The following is a 17,987-nucleotide window of genomic DNA, read 5'->3' as shown; positions in this document are numbered from 1 at the left end:
AGGCTGTGGCTGAATATTTTTCCTCTAGAAATGACAGCAAATATTCTCACATGCTCAGACCTGAGAAACAGGTATGCATTCTTTAACCCCTTCCTAGTGCCTCAGAGTTGGTCTGGGGCTCATCAGGTTATTTGCAGACATCTCTGTGACCTCGTGGCAAGGAATCTACAGCAGTGAGTCTTCTCTTTTCCAAAGACTGAGGCTGGCAGCCAGGAGTGGAGGGGTTTTTGTAATTCCTTCTACTCTGAGGGGTTCTGGGCTATGATGACTTAAGGCCTACTCTTAATTAGAAAGCAATCAAGAAGGGCTTAAAATCTGATAGCAGCTGTGAGCCAACTAAAAGGTAGGATGCATAGTGCTAAAAGCCCAGAGGGTAACTAGATTACACATTCCAAAGAGAAGAAGCATGAGAAAAAACTCAGGCCTAATAGCAACTGTGCCACCATCAGGAGCTACCACTGTGCCCATTAGACCACATCAGGCTGCCCCTCGGCACGTGTTTCCTTAAGCATGGGGAGTACCAGTCACAGACCTCATCATCACACATTCAGATAACATAGATGTTCGTGAAGTGAAAAGGGGAAATTGTAAAGAGAGCTAGATACACATTGTCATCTTGACATGTCTGGGAAACAGGAACAAGGAAATAAGAAGATTAAACTTTGATCACCATTTCAGGAACCTCTAAGGAAAATCCCCTCTTGTTCACATGGGAAGCTCCAGATAGTGTTCACCTTGTTGTACATGACATCACTAAAAGTCCCTGAAACTTCACTGTTTCCCTCCACCCTTTCTGACCTCGTGATAGGTAATATTGAGGCTCTTACAGGAACCAATCTGGGCACTTATCAGGGAGCTGCCATGTAACACAGTGACTAAGACAGATAAGAATGATGGACATGAGTATGCCAGAGAGATTACATCCTGCCTGTCGCTGACCCCAAGTGAAAGCTGGCTGACTGTGGAGATGGCCCTACTGCAACTACAGCAAACAAACATGGGGACTGTCTTAAGGGCTGCTGTAAAGCTTGGGATTGACAGTACTTTCAAAATGCAATGCACAGGTATCCTCTTTGTTCACACTAGAGCTGAACATATATATCTATATATCTATATATCTATATATGAACATATATATATATATATATATATATATATATATATAAGCTCTTTGCATAGCTATTCTGTTCATTTGGAGAGACTTTCTTTTCTGAGAGTTAAAATGAGGTGTCTGGCCAAATTTGCTGAGGCCATATGACTAGTGAGACCTCATGACAGCCAAAACTAAGAGGTTTGCCCTCTCCAAGTTGTAGAGAGCTGTCACATAATTGTAACTTGATAGCATCTCTACATTTTTATGAGATAAGTTCATTGCATTTCGGTATGACAGCTGAGAAACACATGGTACACCATCAGGAACATGTAACTTCCCATTAATTTGCACAATTAATTACATTCTTTTCCTCTGAGCTCTCACAACCAGCTACCAGAACAAAATGGAGACATATATTCAATCACTTGTACTTACTGTTACTGCTAGTGCTACTGCCAATGCTGTCATTCCTAAGAGAGCTGGCAGCAACAGGAGGAAACAAAAATGTTTTTGTGACAGCGACTCTGGAATCTAAATAGAAAATGAATGTGTCAGAATTACAAAACTTACAATACAGTTCCCTCTATATAAGATGATGGGCTACAGGAGTACTCTGATGTGGCTACAGGGCTGTTTTAAAAGCTGGCTATAGGACTGTTCATAAAGTGAATTAAGCCAAAAAAAGGCAGTTTTATTAAGAGGTAGAAGTGTCTACATGCTGAGTTGCTGCTGAATGGCTAATCTGGAAAAGCAGTTGTCATCTGTCACTAGAGAGAGTAAAAGAAAAGGCAACACAAACCCTCCATTTACTGGAAGGGTAAGAAAGAGCTGCAGGAGCTTGACCTGAGCTTGTTAAAAATTTTAAATGAAGTAAACATTGCCCCTGTTCAGGAAAAGTGAGATGAAATTGAAGGTGATTTGAGGCTGCTGTGATTTACAGTTTGTCTTAACTTCCTCTCCTTTCAGTTGTGCAATCTTAGGCTCTTTTACCATCTCATAAAACTAAACAGAGCATAAAGAGAAGATAAGAAGAACAATGTAAAAAAGACAATTCAGGATTTATTTTGGATGAATAGAAACAGAGCAGCATAATGCAAGGTTATTTTGATTATACTGAGAAATGATGTATCTAGGAATGATGGCTCTAGAACTTGACTTAGGACAGAAACACAACCTTCAGTGTCAGTAGTTAATTTGTAGTAAAAAGGTGACATGGAGGCGTGGTACCATACCCTTGGCATCTCTGAAATCCAAGGAAAATCACACATTTTTATCTGCCTAGATTCTGCTTCCCAAAAGGAGACCCCTCTTACCATTCTCTGGTGTTCCTACTGTTGAAGGCAGAATGCAGTCATTCCTATCCCATCTGTCTGCAGACTCTTTGTAGACCTCAATGGTACTATTAAAGTGCCTAAAAAAATCCTCAGGAATGAAGTGACCTTCTTCATAAAGGTGACCATTTTCTTTTACAAAATCCTAGAGTAAAATATAGATTCAGCTTGAAAGAAAGTCAAGGGAAATGCTCATTTCAACACCTCAACAATTTATAAAAATACCCAAAGATTATACAAAATTGTTTAAATTTTTAACCTGCAGACAATCAGATTAGCTGTATACAATCTTCATAAAACATACAAGCCTTCTGATCTGAGGATTTCAAATTAGCTCTGGAATGAATTATTAATACAGTGTTGCAAAATTGCTAAGGAATGAAAGATAGTCTCCCATCCTATACTGAAAACCAAGAGACTTTTTAAAATTCCCCTCATTAAAAAAAACCCTCCTTGATTTCACATAACTTTGCAAAGTTTCACATGAGTCTTTTAATCTGAACACATGAACATGACAATCACTGGTATTGTCATTAAGAGAACGGGGAACAGAATACAATAGCTGGGATACACCACTGCTCAGAAACAGGCTGAGATCCCTGATAATGTACCTAAAAATACAAGCAACTATAAACAAGGAAGCCCAGTCACTCTGAGGTCTAACAGACAAGTTTGTTATGCCAGACTAAACAATATGATTGAGATCCATGTTGATGATTGACTGTTTTCTTTCTTTTTTTTATGTCAGCAAGACAAATTTGGCCTGGGATTACTCTGTACTCCCAAGAAGGACAGTGGTAAGAATATGGTCTAAGTATGTCCTACAGAAAACCTCCTGGTTTTGGCTCCAAAGTTATTTTATGTTTGATGCTGAAAGTACTAGACTTAAGATCATTATTCTCTACAGAAATCAATAGCTAGTTGTTTTGCTGAATTACAGGATATTTACTTTTCCATTCCACGAAATAAAATTCCTCTTCCCCAGCCACATCCCAGCTGGGTGCTTTGAATCATCAGGACGAAAATAGAAAAGAAAAAAATATATATACACTGAAGATTGGAAATAATTCAGTTTGAAATGGAAAAGAAGGGAATATCTAAATACTCACAGCAATGCAATGCAAATACATGGCAAGCTTACAAGGTTACTCCATTCTAAGAGCACCTGAATGTTTTAGTTCATTTGATTCCTTCTGGGTGTTGAAAAGGTGCAACTACAACAACTAAGGACTTAGCTGATAAAAATAACTGCATACAGAAGATAAAATACTTGCTCTAAAGAACATGGTGGATTTTACTTGTTTTATTCAGTGGGACAAAACCTTCAATCACAGAACTTATCTTCAATTACTGATAGTCTGGTCAGATTTGGACAACTGACTAGAAAAATAATTTCTTTCCCCCTTCCCTGCCTGCACAGAGAATCAGACATCTCTTAAGTGAGAATCCTTCCAACTGCTGTTAGAATCCAGAAACACACGAAAAAATGGATCAATATCCCCTGGTCTTTGCTGTGCCTTTTTCAAAAAAAGCAAATTAAATCATGGAGAAGCTTTCAGAGCTTCACACACAGTTATACATACTAAGAGTATATTAATAACTTTAACCACATCATCTTTAAATTTACATTCAGATCACTAGCAAAAGATATAATTTAAGCTGGACACAGAAGGAAGATTTCTGCTAGTTTTAAGAAGACCAGAATGAATTAATTATCTTAAAGAAGATTGCTGCATTTCTGACTTTAAATAACTGCATACAGGTCATTGTATATACTGTAAGTCTTTGTAAGGCATTTTTCTTTGAAACAGGAGATAACAATTAGCCAATGTTAGCACAGTGTACTCAGTGCATTTCTAAACAAAGTAGGAATTCAGATGCACAGGAATAGAAATGAAAACAAATCTAATAAAGCCTTGGATATTTCTAAACTATTACTGCATATTGTGCAAGAGAAAGTAACAAAGGAATATCCAGTACAAAAGCTGAAACTCTGTATAAGATTACCTTATTTTTATCAAAAGCAAGGCATTCCATAAGATCATTAATTATCCTTGTGAGATTATTGATGATTAAATAGTTGCTCAAAACATCCGACATATCTGGAATGTCAGAAAATTTCTGGAGAAGATTATGTAGACTCCTTGAAAATTCAGGCACCATCAAATGCAACCAACAGTGATTAGGCTGTCAGAGGATAAAAAGAGAAACAAACATAAATTAAATATCAGACATTTGTAGAAACTGGTTAAACATCGCAATGTGCAAAAGTAAATTAGACTGTTCTTTCCAATTTAAACTATCTCAGAATTATAAATTACAATTCGTCTTCTTTACTGTGGCAAATTTTCTCTTTAGTCCTTTTGGCAATATTCCTGTTCTCACTGATACTGACATATTTATGGTTGTCTGTTAAATGCTTCATTAAATTCTCAATGAATGCCAAGTGTCAGTGTGTAGAGCATTTGAGCCTTGGAACGTGTTTCTATGAACCCTAGTCTGTGCTTTCGTTAACCTATTTATTTTCTTTTCAATTTCTACTGCCTTCATAATTCTTTAAATACCAGTTTTCATTTATTGTTGTTACCTTACATGACTCAGTTAACCCCAAAGAGCCTTGATTTGAATTTCTTATTAGGAGGGTTTCCATTAAAATTTTGCATGAAAATCCTGTGTGCTTTTATCCACCTTTAAACTAGTTAGCTGAGTTAATTCCCTCTCTTCAGCTTTTTCACTGAATGGCATTACTGGGAACAGTTTCTAGATCTAAAAGCCTTTCTTCTTCCTGAGTCTTCGATAACAAAAGTGCTCTGCACGGCCTATCACTGTACACTAACACCTATGCAATTAGTTTGCAGACAAAGTTTGTACAGCTGTTCACATGACTGAAACCTGGTAATTCATCTTGCTGTCTTAGAGGAAGTAGCTAACTTCTTTTACTTAGATATATATAACAACAGTCAAATAGAGAAAAAAGTCACCCACCCTAACTTGGTATGATCAGCAAAAATACAGGTAATGTATTAGTCAGAACTGTAATTTGTACCTGTAAATACCTTCCCAATGAAAGCTAAATTTTTAATGGCAAATGTTATGAGAATTTCTTCCATACATGACATAATTTTTCCACTACTGAAAATGTTTCATTAAAGCCTTCCAGATACAAAGATCTTGGCCCAACAGACCCTAAGTACTCTCAGTATCACTAAACCAGTTTCCAGTTGCTGCCCAGTGGATAGGCACCTACTGAATCCACCTTCTGTGACACACAGCAAATGTTTGGCAATGTACACACTTCTAGGCTTAATTTCATTTTACTCAATTTCTTCAATAAACCTGCATACAGATTCTTCATTAAAAAAAAAAAAAAAAAAATCTACAGGTGTTGTTCTGCTTTGATGTGCAAATGTTTCTGGCAACAAAAAATACACTTCACATTTTTGAAGACTAATCAGACTATTGGGCTTCCAGGCTTAGAGAACCAAATGTAAATACATTGCTCAGCTCCACCTGAATTTCCACTTCTGTGTACAACTCTCTCACAAAATGATAACCCGTGGCAAGTCAGTGATATAACCTTTTGCAATTATCTCAACAATGACTTAAAAAAGAAAGAAAAAGAAAGCAAAATGGATAGCATTTGGCTTGAGTCTGCTTCCCTTTTTTCCTTCGAGGACAACAAGGTGAGGGGAGAGGCAGAAACAAATAAATCAGAGAAAGCTTCCTGAAACATATTCTATTCAAAGAGTGTATGTTGTGCCATGTCCATGTCGCTCTGCCCCCACGAGACAGGCAACGCATTTTCTTTCCTCTGCTTTGGAGCAGGAACACTGTAGGACCCAGAACAACTGTGCTTCCCTGAACTGGCAACCTCAAAAATCTTTTCCTTTGAGGTTTTGCGGGTGAGCATTCTCCTCTGGCAGGGACCAGCATAAGCTTGCTGCTTCTCCTAGGGAGCATTTGGCAATTCCAGCAGGGAGTCTATTTTGTTGCTCCCGTGGTTTAGCATGCGTGTGGGAGTCTCTTCTAACTGAACTGTTCTGACCTACAAAGCTGTATTTCACAAAAGCTCCAAGTTCTCTTTTCAGTAATGTCAAGCTGTGCAATCACTTGCTATGTCAATACCTACCAAACACAGAGATAAACCTGCTCTAATTGAAAAATATGACATTATTTGTAAGGAGAAATGGAGGTTTAATTCTGATATTTTGTGTAAACTTTGACCAAGATTTACATTTTAGGGCAATTGCAAACATGATTTCATTTGTACTTGTGGGCGGCTCTCATTTGGCTTTTACTTTCTACATCTGTGTAAAAGTTTGAATGTTATCTCCTCTTCTGAATTCAGCCCTTTGCTGTCATCTCTGCCTTTTAACCTTCAGGTTTGACTACACAGTTCACTCTTTACAAGACTACTTTTAAAGCCACTCAGTTGCCTTGAGCTAGTGCATAATGCAACAACCTTTCTGTTTAATGGATGGGTCAGTCTGTTCCTGTTACATGCACTACACTGGCTTCCCATTTGCTTTGCATCCACCCTGCCTTCCTACCTTTAGTCATCTACATTTGGGACTTGCTACCTTGGGTACACTTCCTACTTTATGCACGCACTGAAAATTGAAATCTATTGAAAAAAATTGCAGAGCACCATTTTAATCCTTTCAGAGTTGAGCAAAGGGATTTACTTTAGACAAAACCATGGGTTTCCTAGCTTGCATGGACCAAAGCAAAGCCTGCTTGTTCATCAAGCCTTGCTGTGGTATGCATAACACAACCTGAAATTCCCAGAGAGGCATTTGGCAAAGTGGGATCTGAATACCACTGAATACCTCCTCCTGTGAAGGAAACTGGCCAAGAGCTGCACCTGCCATTACCACGACTGAAAGTGGTGTGCAAAGGGAACATGGAAATCTCAGGTCTGAACTTCTCTTCTTCCTTTTTATTTCTTGGCTGATGGTTGTAAATGTAAACTGGATCTAAATTTCTGGATATGATGCATCAAGATGACACAGCAGTGAAAAGAATGGAAAAGAATCTGGATACTGGCAGTCAAAACTGAACCATGGAGAGAGGCAAGAGTGAGAACAACCAGGACTCATTGCTCAAGCAGGGGAATGTGCTTTTTCACCTGCCAACGTCTCCAGGAGTGCAGTAGAGGGAACAGCCTCAATCCAGCCCAACAGCTAATGGGATGAAAGCTGGAGAGACAGCACTCAGGCTACAGCTGTCCTCCACAGATGTGAACATCATCACATCAGACACCAAGATCAGTGAATTTTAAAAAGCCCAGCAGTCAGGGGATGGTGGCAGCCAGTCTTGCTTCCTTTTTCTCTAAATATTGGCTATTACAAGAAATGGAAAAAATTCCACTAGTTTTATTTATATAGGATCTAGTACCTGACTTCTACAGCATTTGTTTTGCAGAGCTTTCCTCTCTAAAGAACCAACTTTAAACTGGGTTTTCCAAAGTACTCCAAGTTTTAATAAAAGCCTCAAACTTCCAGCAAAACTCTTAAAAGCACTTCTAAATCTGACATAACCCTTGATAACCTCATAACTCAGGGCCCTTCACTATCCTGCAGCCTCCTTTTCCTCTTCCCATCTTCTTGTTATTTGGGACTGAATAACTGTTGCTTTTGGCATAATTTTCCAATATCAATAGGAAATATTGCTAGATTTGCCACATTCTTGTAGGGTAGGATGCATTTTTATATGTGTATCACATACAAATTGGATTTTTACAGTGAAAACTTTGTACAGACACATAAACAACTTCTTACATCCAGCAGATAATTTTCAGCTCTGATGTATGTGTACAATGATTAATTCTTAAGACAGGCACAGTATTCGTCACTTTAACTGACAAAATCATCTTTTTCTTACTTTTTTCCTTACCTTAAAACAATATAGCATTCAGCATAATTTGTACTTTTACCTTGTCTCGTTTTCTCCTTTTTATTGCAATCTACGCAACAACCAAGTTTTCAATACATAATTTCAATTTTTTTATTGTTAAATTGGGGAAAGTTAAAAAATATTTAGTAGATTGAGCAAGAAAACAATATGATTTTTAAATAAAAATGTTTTTAAAAATTCAAAGTGCATAGATAATGCTTATTTGAAAGTACCATGATGTATTAAATATGGGATTATATAGAAAGAATAACACAAAGCATGTTTGAAATCCTACTGGTTTGTTTAGTTACTGACACTACCATTTGCTGAACTTGGGGTTCTCTTTACGGGCTACTTAGTATTTGTTGTGCTCTAATGGCACTTCCACTGGCTGAAACAAGAAGGATTTCTACAGTATGTTCCAAAGTACAATTACGGAGGACCTATTTCTTTAAGAAAGCAATATTTTTCAATTGACACAACAAAATAATACTGATGAAGTAATAATACAATGAAAATTTGACTTTTCCGAGAAAAATAAGTTGAAAAATTTAATATGAATAAACATTTTCCTAGAATTCCTGTGATTAAAAAGGTTCTAAGGAACTGCAGGAATCTCTCTACATTTCTTTTAAATAAATACTTGGGAACCGTATGAAAAGTGAAATAAACATTATTTAATTGTAACTTGCTAAGACATAGGACTAGGTACAAAACGTTACAGCCATCATTGGTTCCAGTGGGCTATGTTATTGGGATTAACTTTAAGTGGTTCTACATACCAGACTATCCATCTTCGGGACATATTTAAGGGTTATCATATAATCATTTGGGAGATTTCCAACCTAAAATAAACAGATAATAAAAATGTTATTACTTACTACACAAAGTAAGACTTTATTTCCATTACTGCATTCAACAAAATCTACCAAATATTCAACACAAATTTTCAGTAATTTACCAGCTGCAGGCAAAAATGATTACTTGCATACTCACTTTCGTGTGGAACTGCTATTTGCACTTACTTGCTTACAAGTGAACCATCTTTCCACAGCTCTGTAATATGCCCAGATTGGATCTGATCATGTTCAATGCTACTGCTTCCCAGCAGAATTAAAGTCAACAATGGGTTGAAAAGAGGTGATCTGATGTTTTTCATTATTGCAGAAACTCCACTGCCCTTCCATCTTTTCATGCCTTTAAGCATTTACTTGATAACTTCTACTGTAGACAGTAGAGGACCCAGAAGCATTTAGCCCTTTTTCCTTCAAATAACGTCCAACTTCAACATGCTTCTGAACCTAAATACTTGCCTGCCTTGTGCTTAGTTATGTACCAGGCCAGAAAAACACTTTGGAGTTGTGCTTCTTACTAATGATGAGCAATATCATTATATCACAGCAATGTCCTGGGGCAAACGAGAGCTTCCACACACGTAAGCTGCAGCTTTGCAGATGTGGGTGAGCATGAAGTGTGCTGCAGCAAGGACAAGGAGTGGAAAAAGGGTTCTCACTGAATTATACTATACAATCCGCCACAGATGGGATCCAACACTACTGTGAGACATGGTTGAACATCTGGGGAATGTGCTGAGTTGGGAGATGAACAGTCCAACAGTCACTGGGCTGTCACAAATTCAAAGTCTTTTGAAGTGTTTTTTTAAAAAGATTTAGCCATAATATGATGCTTAATGATACAGTAAACCTATTTTCTATCAATGAAAGTGTCAATTGATACTTCTTATCCTGGTTTGAAATCCATGTAGTCAAAAGCAATATGCACAGATGTCGCTCCTTTGGTGCAAAACCATTTCTACTTCAGGTTAAAGATCATTATTCTGCTGCTATAGCAACCAGCACAGCGATTTCTTTTCCCCCTGAGCAGTTTTTAGGTAGTATTTTGTTTGGCAAAATATATTTCTTAATTAAAATTTTGTTTCAATTAAAAATTAAATCAGTTATTTTAAAATGTTATGGTTCTAGAAATGATCAAGGGCAATGCTTATACATAGCCAAACAAAAGTGAATTCCAAATATTTTTTTAATTTATGTGGGCTAAACTACAATTTTTCAGCTCAATGACATCTGTCTTTCTCCTACAGCTTTAGAACGGTTACTATATAAATGATCCTCAAAAATTCTCTCACATAAATTAATTTTGTTTCTTCTTTTATTCTTCTTTTTTTTTAATACCTACACATTCCCAAAGCAGAAGCACCACTAAAATTCTCTATATTAATTTCTATTTACCTGGAATTTTGGGGAGTTGATTCAAGCTGCTATTAATACTGAAAAATATTTCAATATATTTGTTCTTTCTTTAGAGCACCAGATTTATTCTGACTCATCATCCAATCTTTTGTCTATTATTCCTTTCTTTAAAACATCACGGCATACCATAGGTATTCCATTTTGTTTGTAGCTTCTTTTGCATTTCTAGAGAGGTAGGATTAGCAGCATCTCAAGCAGCATAGATAGTGAAGATGCTGCTCAATGTGCAAAGTTTCCCATACTCACTCCAGAGGGATTCCTCACTTAGCAATGCCAGCAAAACCACTGTTCTTTAAGAAAGGTCACTGGAAGATTAAATTTGTTCCATATCAATGAACACTACAAGAATTGTTATGCATTATGTATACAATCTACTTTCCTGGCATCAGAGCCTCTCAAGCACTTTTCACGCACAGTTAAAAAAATGTAAGTGCCCAAGAGCTCTTACACCTTCTCAATCAGAACTGGAGCATACAGCTCACCCTCAGATATTTCTCTCCTTGACAGACTGTGAATCAGATACGATATTTTTGAATTTACTACTAAAAATGAAGATCACTGGGAGGATGGTGTCAAAGACAAAATACACGCACTGCCTCAAGACGAAACTTGTTAAAGTTTTGTTGACTGAAGTCCACACGTCAGATGCTGTGCTGGTAAACGATGGATCTCGGTCCAAGTGAGGGAGTTACATTTGTGTCTCACTTGGACTTCCCAACTCACACACAGAAAATAGGGTAAAGCCTCTGATGTAAGAGTGAAGGATAGACAAGATCTGCATTTTGTACTCTCTTGCCTTGCTGAAACATATCTTGAAATTTTGTTGAACACTAGCCTACGAGATTCTGATCCAAACCAAACCACTTAACTTTCATCTGCTGAAATGATCCTGAAAGGAATGAATGGACTCTGCACACCTGCTCTGTGCAGGGTGCCTGACTGCTGTGGCTTCCAACGATGCCAGGATGACAAGGTGTCTCAGCCCTGCCAGAGCAAAGGTGTGTGGAAAAAACCTGTCCCTTGACAGGTGGAATTGTCCCTTGATGGTGTGGAACTGTCCCACACTCAGGTGGTTACCTGAGTCCTGGAATGTTTTTTTTATTAGTTCCTCTACTCAACTCTATGAGTACAGTGACAAACCTGGGGGACCACAAAACACTTGCCTGCACAACTTACCTTGGTAAAAACAGAAGTAAGAGTTTTGATTATTATAGAGAATGTCAACTGATAAGAAATAACTTGCAAAGGAATGCATAGAACCAAAAGCATTGAATTTCAATTAAAATGTCATGAAATTTTCTCTGATTTAGTAGCTGTGTGTGATTGCAGATATCCCAACAGGCTGAGAAAAGTTGAAGAGCAGGGAATCTAGACTAATGTCTTTAAATCCTTATAAAAGGAACAATAAGGGTTATATTCCCACTTGTAACAAAATCTCGTACTGGGGAATGTAAGATTACTTTTGACATAGAGAGGTCTGAATATTTAATAGAGCACTGTTAACACTGCATAACCCAAATATATTTTAAAATATACTCATAGGCACATAGATGGGAGATGAAAAAAGGATGTAAAAGTGATTTTGGTTCCATAAACTACTCTGTCATAGCAACAGCAGACACGAGAGATGACCTGTCTACAGTCACATGCTTTGAAATGAGGGCTACTGCTCTTGAAAATTCTCTTTATTGTGATTGTTATGAAAATTATAAGGAGACAAATTATAAGCACTATATAAGATTTTAAGATATAATTTTTTATACACATATAAAAGACAAAGCATGTTAATAAAGTAAAAATTACCATTTTCTATTGTCAGTGTTTTCTTTTTTATTCTGACACATATGATGCGAAAAAAACATACTTTCCTTTTGGATATAATTTCTACCCTGAATTTCTCTCTATTTGTTTCCATTTTCCTGTTATTTTCATAGAATGGTTTGGGTTGGAAGGGACTTTACAGATCAACTGGTTCCAATCCCCTACCATGGACATCTTCCACTACTCCTGGTTGCTCAGATACCCATTCAACTTGGTCCTGACATTTTTCCAGGGAAGGGCCACCCACCACTTCTCTGTGCAATCTGCTCCAGTGCCTCACCACCCTCACAGTAAAGAATTTTTTGCTTACATCTAATCTAAATTTCTCTTCTTTCAGTTTAAAGCCATTCCCCCTTGTCCTAGCACTACATGCCCTTGTCAAAAGTCCCTCTCTAGCTCTTTCTCACTGCTTCCCTGGCTTTTGTTTTCCTGCAGGAGTTTCCACTGTCTGTACTTCATATCTGTGATCTAGTCTAGCTCATCTGCTAATGAAGCAGTTAATATAATCTTCATCATTTGGCTTAAGACAACATGCTAACAATTTCCGTTCACACTTTTTACAGTCATAGTGGCAGATTATTTGCAGCATAACAACTCTGGATAATTTTTTATAACCCCTTCACTCAGGAGAGTTAGATTCATTTAAAAATAAAAATCAAATGTGGCAGAGAGTGTAAAATACATATTTACAGCAAAGATGCAATGTGAAAGCAAAGTATTTGACAGCATGTCTCAAACAAGGAACCTATCAGTAAATCCTGACTATTGTTTGGGCTTCCAACATTCAAAATAAGAAAATTGCTTTAGAGAAGTAGTTCATGGAAGAAGAGTTATCTTAGGTTTTGTTCATGGACAAAACAAAAATCTGTAGGTCTATTCTGTACATCCTGCAGAGCCCAGTGAAAATTCTATTTATGTGTAGGTTTTGATGTTCATATTTAACAAACACATATACAACTGATTCCTAATTCTTACGCAAAATCAAATGCACAATTACAGCGATGCGTGTTTCTGCTGACTTACTGTGCTGAAACGAACAATGGGGACAGATTTTATTGACAGGTGCTGCAATTACAGTTTCATAACATGGAACATTTGCTCATCAAGTAATGTGCTTCCCTCCAGACATCTTCATTACAAAAGAAGCAGGAGGTCACGTGATGAGTAGTGCAGAATGAATATTCTCTAAATACTTCCATTCTCTATAGGTACAAAATTATGCTCTTTTAAAGTTCTCACCATTAAAAAACAAAAATGATTGTTCAATTGTTCTTTGCTTCTTAAGATCATTTTACTTAGGATATATTCTTCATACGACAAAATTATATTACCTAAATGGGAACAAATTTAATTATACAGAATATAAAAATCATTTTTTAATGAAGAGATACCAGTCTGCTTTGGTCTTACATTGATTAATGCTCAGAAACCTCATGGTTATTGAATTTCTTTCTTTCCAATTCTTTCTTCCGGTGTGAAACTAGCATGATGCTAGTGAAAATCCAGATTAAAACTACTGAAAACAAGTTACGCCACACATCTGTCCTCAATTTATTACACAAAACACAGTTGATTAGGCAAATGACCCATATTTTCAGACACTGCACAGCATGCCTTACTTATTCCCCAACAGCTTAAGCTTAGTAGATATCTCATGTCTATATTCACAGACAGTCTTGACTGAGACATGTCCTCATATCCCTGTAGTACAATAAAGCTGAGCAGAACACAGCCATAGTCATGCTCAGGAGTTTTCTACAAGTGATGTAAAGGGTTTACAGTACTTGGAGCAAACCCTGTACCAAACAAACAAAGACTAGGGAATTGTGGCACTGTTTAGCAAGCTGTAGGTGCACTGCGGTAGAAGGCTGTGTGTGGGGGAAAACATACTGGAGAAAAACCAAATGAGGGATATGGATTCACAATGAGAAGAATTTTAGCAGGAGATAGGAAGAGGATGGGAATCTGCCTGGAGTTCATCAAGGAGCATCTTTCCTGCAGCCACAAACAGTGTAACAGATACCATGGAAATAATGAGGAGAAGCTGAGGGCAAACTCAGCATGTGTTATGACAACACAGGCAGTGTTAATAGTACCTTTGAAGATAAACTCAAGAAGCTTGCCATTGATAGTGGAAAAAAAGGAGGAACAGCTTGAAGAAAATAAGTAGAAGATGAAGGGTCAGAGCAGCATGTGAAGAGACAAAAGATCAAAACTACAGAAGCTGAAGCTAGAAAAAGATTTTTCATAGACTGGATTTTTATCCACCATGAATATGGAAGAAGAATGTACTTGTTTGTCCAGAGACCTACAAAAAAAATTTCTCCTATTATGACAAGAAAAATAATGAAGATTTTAAAAGTAAACTTTGAAGGGTCTGTGAAGCATCAAGAGCCAAATCAGACACCTTTGTTGAAGACCTGAATGGCTGGGGTGAGATGGTGATGAAACTTTACAGCGAGGAGAAATGGCCCAGGAAAGGCTAACATTTGGGGAGATGAAAGAGATCATACTCTGCCTCCGAGGAGGATTCATGCCAAACTGAATCTAGGCTCTAGATTAAATATGTCTGATAATTTGTTATGAGACAGGAGGGAGAGAGGTGAATATCCTAAGGTAAGTGATGGGATTTGTGCACTACTGCTGATCACAGTTTATTGCACATAGACACAGGACTATTCTCATGAATGTGGACAAAAAGGGTTAAAGAACATGAAAGTCTGGCTGAAAATAAAGTATTTAGGAACAACTATTATATCACTGTGTCCAAATGTGGCAGAGTTTGTGGATAACATCATAATAACTACGAGCAATAACTGTACACACAACACTCCTGTGAAATCCTCCAGGCTACAATTTGTTCTCAGTGTGAAAGGGGAGGATATTTATTAAAGACCCCATGTTGTACAGGCACAGATTCTTTGGAATGAATCCAATTCATCATCTGAAACAATATCAGCAAAGAAAACTTTTACTTAAAGGCCAACAGGATCTCCAGACAAAGGGAAAGGCTGTGGATGCTGTCTACCTGGATTTCAGTAAAGCCCTTGAGACTGTCTCCCACAGCATTCTCCTGGAGAAGATGGCAGCTCATACTTTGGACAAGTACACCTCCCATGGGGAAAACTGTCTGGATGGCCAGGCTCAGAGGCTGATGGTGAATGGTGCCAGAACCAGGTGGTGATTAGTGTTCCCCAGGGCTCACTATTGGGGTCAGCAGTACCAGTTTAATATCTTTATTGATGATCTGGACAAGGTGACCAAGAACACTCTCAGTCACTAAGTTGGGGGGCAGAGTTGATCTGCTGGAATGTAGGAAGGCTCTGCAGAGGGACCTGGACAGGCTGGATCAGTTGACTGGGACCAGATGTCTGAGGTTCAATAAAGCAAAATGGCAGATCCTGCACTTGTCACAATAACTCTACCCTGTGCTACAGGCTATGGGAACAGTGGCTGTCTGGAGGAAAAGGACCTGAAGGTGCTGGTTAAGAGCTGGCTGAACATGATACATCATGTCTCCCCATGACCAAGAAGGCCATTGGTATCCTGGCCTGTATCAGCAATACAGCAGCCCCAGGGAAGTGATTGTCTCCCAGCACCTGGCCCTTGTGAGGCCACAGCACAAGTCCTTTGTCCAGTTCTGGGCCCCTCACTACCAGAGGAACAACAGAGAAGGGCAGCAAAGCTGGGGAGGGGTCTAGAGAATTTGGCATATCAGGAGTGGCTGAGGGATTGGGTTGAATTTTGAAGATACACATCATCAGAATACCATTCCTTAATTCAATGGTCAAACTGTGTTTCAAAAAGCAGAAATGGTACACAATTTATACTTCAATTTGCAAGAGGTTTAAGGTCTCCTGCACCGTATTTTTAAGTAATGTTGGAGTTGTTTTTATATGTACTACGGATATAGCTCATAGAGCAAAAAAACCTGTACTTGCTACAAAGTAGTATTCTCTGTAGGCTTCTCCTTTCTCATAAACATACTGTCAGTGTTCTCTGTAGGCTTCTCTCTTCTCATATACACACTGTCAGCTAACAAAGTTTTGCTTTAAAAATATTTTAAACCTTATTATGTATTTTTTAAATTTTGTTCTCAATGTCTAGTTGTCATGTTGTAGAATTTCAAAAGAGAATGATCAACATGAAATACAGTCACATTAATTGAAACAAAGAGTTCTTATACTAAATTGAGGGTACTAAACTCATTTTCACCTTATCTTTTAATTCTCAAGTGACTTTATTAAAATTATTTCTGCAAATATTAACACAGACAAAACAGGGAGACGGGCTTTCTTCAGAACATTCTCAGAATGAGAACTCAGCAACTCAGAGAGTGTGTCTGGGGCTTTGTACTTTGTGCATCTCTCTGTTATTTCTCCAACCCAAAGTATCTTTGAACTTGCTTGGTAACTTGACATCAATTCTGCATTTGTAGGATGATATGAAAGATATAGGTCTAAGTCAGGAGAATGACCATACAGCATCCTCATGGAGGAGTGTCTGAAGCAGCTCAGCCCAATCCACTCTACTCTAGTGTAACCAGTAAACTGTGATTATTCAAGGTGCTCGCACATTTTTTGTAATTTGTATTTGTACGATACTGAAGTTTAAAGTAAAGAGAAAGTTAAAGCATTTGTTCTCAGGACACATAATTGACAAAAAGTTATTACTATCCCTGCACTAAACAATTTCATCAGCCCTCACAGGAATTCTGTTGTTCTTGCATGCTTTCAACAGGTTTACATCAAAGCTTAATACTCTTCGAAGTGATGAAATATTATCTGGAATAAATATGCCAATACTTCAGAATTCTGCCTAAAGGGACTAATTTGAAGTGCTAAACATTTAAGTAGGACTACAGAGCACCCCTAGAGATTTACACTCTGTGCCAGTGTATATAAAAAAGACCAAAGAAAACAAGTTAAGAACACTGCACAGGCAGCAAATGCTAGGGGTTCCAATTTAAGTTTTGATAGCAATAACACTGATGTTGCAACTGTTTTCCCATAATAAACCTACAATTTTCAGCTAGATTCAATATGCAGACAAATATATGCTTGTTAAACGTTCAGTATATATTATTTCTAAAAAATTCTGGTGTTATATCCTGCGCTACTGCAAAATAGCATAATTATTAACGTCAGTGGAACTAAACACCAATTGACTTCGCAAGCAGATGCAGTTTTTCAGGTTTATGCAGTGGTCAATTAAGTAACAGTTAAAACTTCCTTAAATGAATTTAGTTTTTATTTGAAGCTGTGAGTCCTTCAGACAAACTTCTGGGCAGAGCAAGTAGAGAAACCTATAATGTGTGTAACTCACACCTGAAGACTGCAAAACCTGTTCAATTGTTATTGCTTTGATTGCTACAGTGATGTCTAATATCACACTATTTTTATACATAAGGCACTTGTCTTTCATGTACTCGAGGTAAAGACTTCTGCTTCAATTCAGCTGTTTGCTGCCAGTCTGCTCCATGTAAGTCAGTAATGCAAAGACAATAATCTTTCATCTGCATGAGGAACAATCTGTTCTGAAAGAATGCTTCAATAAATAAAGATTTTTGACGATTTT

At 37.6% G+C, this 17,987-nt stretch overlaps 1 protein-coding gene across 2 annotated transcripts in view; it reads right to left on the bottom strand.

Moving 5' to 3' along the window:
• Nucleotides 1–17,987, bottom strand: part of KITLG (KIT ligand) — a 53,371-nt gene that overhangs the window by 9,585 nt on the left and 25,799 nt on the right. The window contains exons 3-6 of one of the 2 annotated variants that reach the window (XM_083859745.1): nt 9,102–9,164; nt 4,432–4,611; nt 2,407–2,569; nt 1,529–1,624 (exon numbers count right to left, since the gene is read on the bottom strand). In XM_083859745.1, coding sequence (XP_083715871.1) covers nt 1,529–1,624; nt 2,407–2,569; nt 4,432–4,611; nt 9,102–9,164 — 502 coding nt within the window. The remainder of the gene's footprint in view (nt 1–1,528; nt 1,625–2,406; nt 2,570–4,431; nt 4,612–9,101; nt 9,165–17,987) is intronic. The other variant, XM_083859746.1, reaches the window with a different exon arrangement.

Source organism: Zosterops lateralis (genome assembly GCF_965231275.1).
Source record: "Zosterops lateralis genome assembly, chromosome: 4".
In the NCBI taxonomy this organism is placed as follows: Eukaryota; Metazoa; Chordata; class Aves; order Passeriformes; family Zosteropidae; genus Zosterops; species Zosterops lateralis.
Note: the sequence above shows the minus strand (reverse complement) of the source record. Positions and strands in the feature narration are given on the sequence as shown.